We start from the raw sequence: 12000 nt of genomic DNA, 5'->3' as shown, positions 1-12000 counted from the left end.
CAGACCTATACCCCACAAATAACCCAGAGATGCATTTTAAATAAAAGCACACATTCTACTGATGTAAAAACACACTGATTCCTGGACCATCCGTGGACCGGATTGAGAAGGCAATTGGGCTGCATTTGGCCCACGGGCCTTAGGTTGCCTACCCCTGCCCTAAGCAGCCTACTCTCCTCAGATGTGGTGGAAGATGCTGTCCCATCACTGCTGCTGAAATAAGATTCAAAAGCCAATCTGGTCGGGGAGGGGTGTTGTATTGCCCATCTCCTGCCCATCAGGCTCCTCGTGATTGATGTTGACACAGCCTCAGTCTCTTCCCTTACTTAGCACAACCAAAACACCACAACAATTCAGCCCAAGGAAAAGCTGCTCTGAGTACCTATTACATTCCTATCAGCAAGCTGAGAACTTTTCCATCTTTCCCTTGCAGCAGCAAGAGCACCTCTCCTCATGAAACTGAACAGTCTGGGTTTCAAGTCCCCTGGAGGAAAATTGTGGCTCATCTGAGAACACAGTGACACAGCAGAGTCAAACAGGAACACAGGAAAGGACAGGAAGAGCTGGGGAATGAGGGGCGTCATTTTCAGGTGCCCAAAACAGAAATGCAAAGAAGGACTAAACTGTTAGGTCTCTGCTTAATCCCCAGTAATTTTGACAAGCAACTAGAGAGTGAGGGAAGAAGCAGTGTTGTAAATTATGCTTCAGTGATCTGGATATGACTGAGGAGAGCGGGGAGGAAAGAAGATTAGAAGAAGGGGATTAAAAGAGGGAAAACAGCATAGAAGGAGTCAGATTGAGTCTACAAAGTGGTGTCACTGACAAAATATCAGTATACATTGCAGGTTACACCTGTCCAGAGGTGCCCACTTGCAAGGGCGATGGGGTGGGGGGCAACGTTGCAGGCGTTTGACGTCAGGAGGAGTCGAGGGTGGAGCCAAACATGGCGGTTGTTATTTAATATGTTTATAGATGGCCATAAGTACTGATTGTTTAAGGACCTATTGATCTTTTTCATGTGTACAGCTGGAAATATATAAACACAATATTGGAAAACGGCTGCTAACTTGTCTCTAGAGGTATGGTGAGATGCACTATAGAACAAAGCTGTTATGGAGAAACTAACGAAACACCTCATGAAGGAACACAAAGGCCAAAGACAATTTCAAAACAGTATGGTTCATGTTTATTCAGTACACTGGAAATTACCATGTTGTCTCTTCACCGCCAGCTAAGTGTGGCTCACTCTGAGACAGTCCGTTAAGACAGAGAGTAGAAGACACTTAACTGATATAATCAACTCTAAACTATTGTTCGGACCTGCCTAATGTTTGACTGTATGGTGTACATTGTATATACGTGGAATGTTTCTTGGGGGATAGAGGTATCTGGGGCTTCTCTGTTACAAGCATTTCAGAAGCTGAAAAATAAGGTTTTGAAAACCCCTGCGTCTACTGTACTAGGAGCACATCAGATCTCACTCATTTTCTCTTTCCCTCTCTCCCACCTCCCTTTCACAAACACATACTTCCCAAAGCAAAGGGCATATGACCCTTTCTTCACATCAAGCTTAACAAGAGTAACTCCAGGGAGAGGATGGAAACATGGCAACGCTACCGGTCGAACCCTGCGTGTTCGAATTCCAGCTATTTCTGAGGATGCCTCTGACCTGCACTCTCACACACACTGTGAAGGAATCACTCTCATGAACTTGATCTCCAGAGTGTCTAACAGGGAAAGGGGAAATGAGGAAAAACATTTTCCTAGCAATGCCTGGCCATTCATCTTGCATGACCGGAACAAAGAAAACAAGCATAACCCTTGCACCGCAGCCTCCAGCCTAGAATTCTCACTCAGGGTGTGTTTATGGATTTCTTGGTTGTTCGTCCCCCAAGGAATGTCAACAATAAAAAAGTGGGCTTGGGTTGTATCTGGGTTAAGTTAAGCTAAGAGAAAGTTAAGAGAAGTAACAATGAACTCTACCTTGTGCAAGGTGGCATTTTGCTTCTGCCCGCCACCCCCAAGCAACAGCATGTTTATCTGCTCAAATTTTATTTGTTTGTCATTTTCACTTCTTTTTACACTTTGAAATCTGCTGCTTATGGGGGAGCATGTTTGTTGCACAGACCAGCCAATCAGAGCTGTGCACAGCCCTGCTCTGCATTCAGACTTGGGGTCTATTGCATTAGTTATCCTGATTATAATGGTAGCATTTCTGTCCCAGTTTCTAATGTTCCTTTTATGTGCTATGGACCATAAAACATGGAAATTATGAGGTAATGAAACATCATGAAAATGGAATGAAGTGGTGTCTGAATACAGTCTCAGTCAAATCAGCACTGTGCAAATCCGGCTTCTACTCAAACATGAACAACAGGCTCCTCCTGGACCTGAAGAAAAAGGATGGGGAACCCGTGCCCCTCCAGATGTTCACAGAATCATAGAACTGTAGAGTTGGAAGGGACTCCAGGGCCATCTAGTCCAACCCCCTACAGTGCAGAAATCATTACAGTCGTACCTCAGGTTAAGAACTTAATTCGTTCTGGAGATCCGTTCTTAACCTGAAACTGTTCTTAATCTGAGGTACCATTTTAGCTAATGGGGCCTCCCGCTGCCACCATGTGATTTCTGTTCTCATCCTGAAGCAAAGTTCTTAACCCAAGGTACTATTTCTGGGTTAGTGGAGTCTGTAACCTGAAGGATCTATAACCCGAGGTACGACTGTACTAAAGAATCCCTGACAGATGGCCATCCAAAATCTGTTTAGAAACCTTCAGTGAAGGAGAGTCCACCACCTTCTGGGGGCGTCCATTCCATTGTCAAACAGTTCTTACCATCAGAACGTTCTTTCTTGTTACTTGAATCCTTTGGTTCAGGTCCTCCCTTCTGGAGCAGCAGAAAACAAACTTGTTCCATCTTCCAGGTGACAGCCCTTCAGAGATCTGAAGATGGGCCTCATATCATCTCTCAGTCTTCTTTTCTTCAGACTGAAACATACTCAACTCCCCCAACTATTCCACAAGGTCCTGCTTGTGAGCTCCTTATTGGGTCATCTGGTTGTCCCTTTGGCCTGATCCAAGCCCTTCTTTCAGTTCTAATATGGCTCCTGGGAGTCCCACATCAATCTGAGGGCCCCATGTCCGACTACCCCCTTTCTACAGCTAATTCAGCTTCCTACAAATCCCACCATCCCTGGCCATTGGCCATGCTGGCTGGGCCTAAGGAGAGTTCAGCAACATCTGGAGAGCTATATGCTCCTCTTCCCTGTCAGAAAGACAGTGAGTGCTTTTCCAAGGTGGGGTCCCTGCCAAAAAATATGCATGGCTGCACACCCCCAGAGTGAAATTGAAGTGACACTGGCAATTAACTGAGCGCTCAGTACAGCAGACGATTTCTCTGTTGTTACATCTTTACTATAATTCTGAATGCTAACAAATTAAGGGGAATAATGAGAAAACTAAGTGCTCCCACACATATCTCCAAGGATGAAACTGGCCTGTGTGCCTTTACTCTGTTGGAGTCGAGTATCTTGGATTAGATGAACTATGGCTCTTACAGGGAGTCAGGTTAATTTGGAGCATTTTTACTAAACCACTTTGACCAGCAAAGGGGGGGGGGGATGGTTTACCTCCTGGTTCAAAAACAAATCTGGTCCCACTTCCTGAAATCTGATCCAATCTGATATGACATGAACTTTCAGCATTATAGTGGCCCCAAGTCCTCTGTTCATGTACCATTATCCCTTACAAAAAAAAAGAGAGAAGTTTTCAGTAGGAAGGAGAGCAAATTAAGGCAAATGGGAAGACAAGAATGCTGGCAGAATCTTGAACTCCTTTTTCTGCGAACCAACCTCCCTGCGGACACCGCCCGCCTGCTGACATTCCACCAGCACCGGCTGAAGAATAATTAGCCAAGGCAGCTGCTGGAACGTTGGATTAAAATGATACTAGATGAATTTCATTTTGCTCCATTTCACTTGATTTGAGCTTTTGCTGTGCTCCCTCCCTCCTTTGCCTGCTCCGACTGCTGCTGTTTAACACCCACATGGCAATTCCCCTAGTAATTCTGTTCCCTGTGTGTGCATTCAAAAGAACCTCATTTGAATGTCTGCTACCTCTTTCCCCCTTCCATCATAAGACTGTGACCAGATGCAGATTCCATGGTTTCAGCATCAATTGAAAAAAATTCTCCCTGCCCTCCCCCATCCCACACGTGTTTACCATCTGGCCTGACAAAGAGTTCTGTCGAACTTGAAAGTTTGCACACTGTTTTGTGATATTTTGGTGGGACTAATAAAGGTATTGTTATAAAATGGAATTTGAAATATTTTTGATGAGCCAACATGGTTACCTTTACTCTCTTTGTGACTTGGGGGAAAAAAACAAAATTAGACACTCCTACCAACTGCTAGATAAAGCCACCCAGTTTGGCTGCAAAAAGAATGATCCAAAATATGAAATCTCATAGGCTCTCAAACATACTGTTGCATACTGAAAATATGATTGCAGTCTAGCCATCACACCCCCACACCCCCACACACAGTCGTTTTCAAGCTACATATTTGCTAGGGAACTTGGCTTTATGTAGGGTTTTTGGAGAAGCTTAGTGTTGATGGAAGAAATTCTTTGAAAGAAAGCTAATCACTGCCACTGTTCCCATGTAAAGCACAGCTATAGGTGAGTGTTGGGTGCACTATAGTCAGGGGTGGAGAATCTGTGGCCATCCAGATGTTGTTGGACCACAACTCCCATGGCCAGAGTGTGCTTCACACTGGAGGGCTCCAAACCAACCACAGCTCTGCTCTAGAGCATACTCTCACTTCACAGTGATTGGTGGTGAAGACAAGTGGTGTCCCACACAAATTGAATTTGAATATCCTAAAATCCTGTGCAACATTTAAAGGGTTCCTTATGTTCTCTGTGGACAGATTGACGACACTGAAATATCAAGATGACATACCGAGTCAAATACTACATGTATGCATGTATGCATGTATGCCAAAGGCTATGGGATACTATAACATATTGACAGTTTGATCAAAAAATGAAATCAAGTATCACTGGATCTCAAATGTAGCTTTCAAATATTCTGAGAATATTTGGCAGATGTTTGAGCAGCCAAAGGTCACTGGCAGAATTTTTCATGCTAAAATGCCACTGCAAAGTTGTCCCAAATAGGTAGAGTAGCTGCTGTGAGCTGTATTAGTGTGGGCAATACGGAACTGCTCAGCCTTGTACTGCATATGAAATTCATAATTGGCTAGGCATGTAAGCTTTAGCAAGCCTAATAATTGTATATATTGATAACTGGATGATCAGTGGAACGTAATTATAATCAGCAGGGACAAAGTTTAACTGTTCGAGCTAAGGGACATGGGCACATTTGTCTATTTTTAAAGGCTATTTTGGCTCTAATACATTGGAGCTGGATCAGATAAGACTAGCCACTGAACACAAACAAGGGCAGCAAGGATTCTGTGAGGGCTGCTGCCACCTCTGATGACTCGCCTGCTGCTCTCTTTCTCTGGAAGGCTCATGAACCCTCTTCATTCTGGCTTCCACAGGGTGGCTGGATGAGTAGTTCAGTCTCCACCATGCCACCCAGAGGGGGACTGCAGACGAACTGCAGCTGCTCCTTCCACCACCAGCCGTCTGTGGTGCAACACCGAGAGCATAGATAGCTAACCTTTTATCAGCCAAATTCACCCTTCACCAATTCTCCCAGGGCCCCATGTCAGTGTTGCAGGTGGTCCAAGCAATTTTGAACACATACTGCCACACAGACAGAGGCACATAGCCCACCTCCTCAACTGATCCAGGCAAACCAGCTGAGGAGGAGGGTTGTTAATTCCCCTCCACTCATCAAATGATTGATTTGCTGGCCAGGAAAGGGGTGATTTGTGGAGTGAATGCTGTGTCCAGTAAACAAACAAACGAATCATGTGGGTTGTTGTTGTTTTTTGGGGGGGTTAAAATTGATTGTGGGGGCTGGACTAGACTCCTGAACAAGGGCTTAGAAACCCCTGGCCTAGAGAGAAAGAGGATGAGCAAACAGGCAGCACTGCAGTAAAGAGAGGAGAGAAGTTGTCAATTACTGTTTTCTGTTTACGGTAATATCTCTCCTCACCAGCAATGGCTGACAGTCGGCTCCTTTTTCAAAAGTGTGCCTAACATACTGTGCAGTTTGTCCTCAGGTCTCAGTGAGCAGTGACATTTATGCTATGGAAGTGCAAGGAGAGCAGAGCTGCACCTGCCAGGTGCAGACCTGACCAGAAGCTTCCTCCTCTTTCATCCGTGGTAAGAGATCTAAGTTCCCGATAGGATTAAGAACTGGAAGCTTCAGGATGAAAGGAGGTGAGGGATAATAAGTGCAGGGAACCTCAAAGAGCATGTTAGCAAACTGCAAAAGCTGTATCCATTCTCTCTCTTATGGTCACATATCCGTCTACTGCAAATATACCCAGGTTTAAGGAAATTTTTAAAAGCCAGGAACATTTTTGGCCAAACCTGGGATGGTAACAGAGCTGAACTGAGACCACCAAGAGACACTCAAAGCAAGAGGCACTGGCCTAGGCACTGCTTCTCACCTGTCTTTTATGGTGAGGAAGGCGCAGGAAAGGGTTTTGGGTGGTAGTTTTGGGTGGCACTGTGGGTTAAACCGCAGAGCCTAGGGCTTGCCGATCAGAAGGTCAGTGGTGAGCTCCCATTACTCGGTCCCTGCTCCTGCCAACCTAGCAGTTCAAAAGCATGTCAAAGTGCAAGTAGATAAATAGGTACCGCTCCGGCGGGAAGGTAAATGGCATTTCCGTGCACTACTCTGGTTCACCAGAAGCGGCTTGGTCATGCTGGCCACATGACCCGGAAGCTGTACGCCAGCTTCCTCGGCCAATAAAGTGAGATGAGTGCCACAACCCCAGAGCCATCCGCGACTGGACCTAACGGTCAGGGGTCCCTTTACCTTTACCTATGTCCTACTTGGCAGAACACAGTCCTCACTTGGAAGGAGTCTGCTATTTGAAGGGCTACCCCAGTCCAAGGCTGCATACAAATCATGTACTTAAAGGGCATTTAAAACATGCAACCGTGCCAAGAATCATGGGAATTGTAGTGTGTTGATGGGTGCTGGGAACTGTAGCTGTGTGAGGAGTAAACTTCAGTTCCCAGGGGGTAACTAGGATCTAGGCTTCCCCACTATGGTAGGACATGTGGTATTTCTATTTAAATTTTAGCAAACATTTTGAAATCTGTACTGATACATATGAATTAGCATGTGGAAATGTTAAGCAAATTCATATCCTCTTTCGTCTTCTTGTCTGACAACATGTAAGTAGTACCCTAAGGAGGACTGAGAGAGAGGCCTCTCATACTGGCATTCACATCATATTTGTAAAATAGGGTCTGCATGTGCAGCTTCAGCAGGTTTATACCCAGACTAATGACAGGTGAGATGGGAGAGCAGAGAGGGAGGGATGGACAGATAAACTCATTTAGGAATCAGTGAGGACAATAGAGTCTCAGTTCTGCAAAACAACCCCCAATAAGATCAGGACTGCTGGGGGTGGGGCAAGGGATAGAATACACAAGGCTTCACCATCTTCAGAACATACATAGGCTTTGTCCCATTTTAACTGCTGTAGCTTTACCTCAAAGAATGCTGGGAATTGTAGTTTAAAGGTGATAGGAAACTGTGCCAGAGATCACTGGCAGAGGAAGAGGGGGAGCACACCACCCCCGGCAGCACAATCCCCAGGGTGCCATCGCGGCTGCCCCCACCCACCCGCGCTGGGCGCCCCACCCCCGCAGGTGGCACACCCCACCATGCCCCCAGGACACGCGCCACGCCCCCGCCTGCTCTCCGCCCCCGGTGCCAGAGCATGAAGCTCCTCCACTGCCAGAGATCCCTAGCCCCCCTCTTGGAACACTGTCCAAGAGTGCAGTTTAATTATGCAGTGTAAAGAATGTGCAAGGCCTTTGAGCAATGCAGCTCTGGGACCAAGTCTTGCATCCTGGCTTAAACATGTCAAAACTCACCATTTGGAACTGCCAAATGTGGGAGACAGCAGCTCTGAGATGCAGAAATGTGGCTGGGAGTGTGGACCAAGGAGAAAGAGGAAGGCCTGAAGGGATCCTGATGGACTGAAAACTTGCTTGAATAAGCTGTTACTTCACAGGCATTGGGTTAAAAGAGCAATTGTGTATTACTAGCTGATTTAATGATGTGTGTTCTAATGCCTTTGCTTACTTGTCTGTTGTATTTCTACAGAGAATCTGTATTTTGCTGTTTGTAGATCTGGGGACAAATGTCTTGTTCTGGGGTGTGTCTGTGTAGTGTTATTCATTTGTGGGGTTAGGCTGTATGTGAGACCCTTCTAACCCCTGGATCAAGCAAGTGTTCAAATATAACCCAGGATAGCTTCCTGATGAGGCGATTGTCTGGGTGATGGACCATTAAAGGGAGCAAAGGAAAGGGGCTCTGTGTGAGATTGCAAATGGGTGGGAGGGTGGTGGAAACATGAACCCTTAGAATCTCACACCACTCAGAGATCCCCCCCCCCTTTTCTTTTACAGAATACATTTTCAAGACACACAGAGAGATCTTTTGCTATTTCAGTTTTCTGGCAATGGGACATCAGCAAATCCTCTTTTTCGTTTTGGAAATATGAACACTCTGTTCTGAATCATCTATAGGCTCACTCTGCTGATATTCACAGCTATAATCTAGCTCAATCTAGAGTATTCATAACCTTCTTTTCTGAGCATAAGCGGGGGGAAAGTTTCACATTTATCTTGATCCATATCCCAAGTTTGAATCACAGAAACACAGGGTGGAATTCAATGTCATAATCTTCTGATTGCTTCTTCAGTGCAAGCATTTCCCCTAGCCAGCTGGAACAATCCCCCCTTTCCCCTCCCCGCCTGTGCACTGGTCTGGGGGTTCTACTGACCCTCCAGAGTGGATTTAGGAGAGGTGCAGGGGATGTGCAGAGGGGAAATCCCATTGCACTTGCAAGATCTTGTGCGCTGGCTTCCACTAGCACACCAGGTTAGTTGAATCAGGGCCACAGGGTGGCATTCAACCAAGTTTTACTCACTGAAATGAATGGACCTAACTTAGTCGTGTTCATTCAGTTCTATGGTTGTACTCTGGGTAAAACTGAGCTGGATACCACACATGGAGTTAGAAGGAAGCTAAGAGGTTATCTAGTTCAAGCCCGTGCTCAGTGCAGGATTTGCAGTGCAGGATGCGTGCAACCACTGAGAGGAGGCTCCCCAGCCCTTGCTTAAATGCCTCCAAGACGGACAGCCTCCCCCCCCCCCCCCAGGGCTGCTCAAGACATTTTGCTGCCTGAAATGGAGCAGCAAATGGTGCCCTGTTCCCACCATAAGTCAAGGTGCATGGCATTCAAGGCAGGCCAAGCTATTTGGGCAGCTGAGGCAGAAAATCTAGTAACTGTCTCTTCTCCTTCCTGGCTGTAAAAAACACAACAATTACAAATTAAATATTTAACAACTTGCTCCTCTTTCATGACACCAGACTCAGCGACTAGCCGCAAACCTGGGTTTGGACATAATGCCACACCAAACTAGTTTGAAGTAGCATGGCAGCAACAGGACCAGAGAAAGAGCACATGGTGGCTGAAATATTCACTCCAGAAACTCACTTGTATTTCCTCATTTCTGCTGAGCTATGGTTTGGCTCCATGTTACATGCAAATTGGGCCACTGCCAACCAGTTCTCACCATTAGGGGAGTGTGCTGCCTCATGCTTAGCCAAAATTTGCTTCCCTGCCATTTCTAGCTGCCTTCTGGAGCAAAACAGACCAATTCTCCTCCATCTTCAGCTGTTCCTTTTATACTTACTTTTCTCTTCTCCAGTCTAAACATACCCACACAGCTCCATCACATTAGGATCCTATAGCTCAACAATTAATAGTTAGCAAATGTTCTTTGTACCCCCAAGCAGTGCACTTCGCCTCGCCCAGGAGGTGTGCCAGCGCCGTCTGTAATCTATGGCTAGCAGTTTCTCCTTATTGAAAAAATATTAAGGCAGAAACAAAGGGAGTGCAGATTTCTTCCCAGCAGGGATGTGTCTGCATCGAGACTACGGTGTCTCCCTGGCTAGCTTGCTTTTAATAGACAAATTCCATCGCACAGTATGGAGTACAAACAAGATTTCTCCACCTTCATTACAAATAAAGCCAGTGGGAGCAAGGCAATGACCAATAATGCCATGTCTCTCTTATCCTGGGCGAACCTGCAGAGGATCTGGAAATGTGAGGCAAAATCAAAGGAAAAGGGAGATCCTATCTGAAGTTCAACATACTCTTTCATCTCACAATCATGCCAGCTGGCAAACACTATTAACACGAATCAATATCCCCATGGGGTTGTGGTGGGTGAGATCACACACACACACACACACACACACACACACACACTTCCAAAATTCACTACCAACACAGTCTCAAATTCTATTCCTTTTTTGCTTTCTCATTCCCTCTCTCCACTCTTTATGTCCCTGTTCACCCTTTTCTTTTGTGTTCTTCTCAAGTAAGCTTCCAACAGAGAAAACGATTATTCATCTCACGAGCTTTCATGTTGACCATCTTTCTTTACTGGTAGGAGCGTAAATCAGTGAAAAGTCTTTAGTCTCTTTGCACCAAACTGTTATCTCTTAAATTGGCAGTTGGGGATACACCTAGAGCATCTTTTGCCAAGCTGGTGCCCTCCAGCTGCATTGGACTTCAATTCCCCTCAGCCCAACCAGCACCATTGATGGGAACTGTAGCCCCAAACACCTGGCTGGTGAAGGCTGTCCCAGAGTGCATCTTTATGTACACCCTTGAAGTAATTATAATAACTAAATGACTTTAATCAAGGTTCTCCCTTCCGAGAATTGATTCATCTTTCCTGTTTATGCCTGTTGATTGGGCTTCATAAAGACTTCCTTTAAAAACTCTCAGTTGCTACGCTGAAGTTCTAGCTTTTACTTAGCACAATGTCGCATTTTAGAGGTGGTCATCACCCTTCTCTGTAACTGTAACCAAAGGCATGCTACTTTTTAAATAAAATCAAGCTACCTACCATTATCTATTGTTCAGGTCACACTCCTTTAAAGAGATGTAATTACTAACCGTGTGTCTTTGCCTTTCGCCTGCAGTCAAAGAGGGATATTTGACTGCAACAGATTAAGGAACTTTTTATCTGATCACACAAATATACAGGCAGCCATCAGTTGGTTGCAAACGGCATCAGAAAAAACAAAGGCTTTACTCATACACACAGATGGCAGTTGACAATAAGCAAGGACTTGTGCCTGATTGGGCTGATTCCATGAGCACACCTCAGTCTAAAGTCAACTGCATTCATTTCAAAATAACTTCTAAGAAATGTATGTAAGAGCAACATACCTAGTATATGTTGCCTGTCTCCACAGAAATAAACTTATGGTTATAAAGGCATGCATACTTCACACATGGCAGCAGCATTTTAATCATGCAGACGTAATAATTTTCTTTATAGCATATAAACAAAGATATGTATAGAGTGCAAAAAATCAAAAAGTTCATTTTAGTAGCCCACACATATACACACACTCCTATAAAACTATTATCTGAAAAGGACATAGTGTCCAACCATGAGCAAAAGTAAACACATTATAAGCAAATGGTCCCATATGCCTGCATACAATTGTCTTATATTTAAAACAAATCTAAATTGAGCCAAAGAGCTCTGATCCAATAGGATTTATTGTGTGTGCATATGCACATTATTTATCTTTCCACTGCAGACATATGGGTATGTTTAGGACCCTATCCACATGCAGCTACTTGTCTTCGCATCCACTTAGGGTGACTTTCTTGGGAATGACAATATATCTCCTCTTATTCATCAAGAATCCACAGATTTATGTGAACATACTGATTGCAGGTATAACAAAACACTATTCAAACAAATGGGTGTGTGCGTAAATGAGAACGTATGATTATCATTCACAGGC

At 44.9% G+C, this 12000-nt stretch overlaps 1 protein-coding gene across 7 annotated transcripts in view; it reads right to left on the bottom strand.

Moving 5' to 3' along the window:
* BLACAT1 (BLACAT1 overlapping LEMD1 locus) overlaps positions 1 to 12000 on the bottom strand; it is an 82728-nt gene that overhangs the window by 45828 nt on the left and 24900 nt on the right. Inside the window, exon 1 of one of the 7 annotated variants that reach the window (XM_081009135.1) lies at positions 8031 to 9311. The exons of the other annotated variants lie outside the window; for them this stretch is intronic. Coding sequence (XP_080865261.1) covers positions 8031 to 8033 — 3 coding nt within the window. The 5' untranslated portion in view covers positions 8034 to 9311. Of the gene's footprint in view, positions 1 to 8030; positions 9312 to 12000 lie in introns of those variants that run through there. 7 annotated transcript variants of the gene reach the window in all.

This window comes from Podarcis pityusensis, assembly GCF_964106645.2.
Source record: "Podarcis pityusensis genome assembly, chromosome: 6".
Taxonomy (NCBI): Eukaryota; Metazoa; Chordata; class Lepidosauria; order Squamata; family Lacertidae; genus Podarcis; species Podarcis pityusensis.
This window is presented reverse-complemented; position numbering and strand designations above follow the sequence as displayed.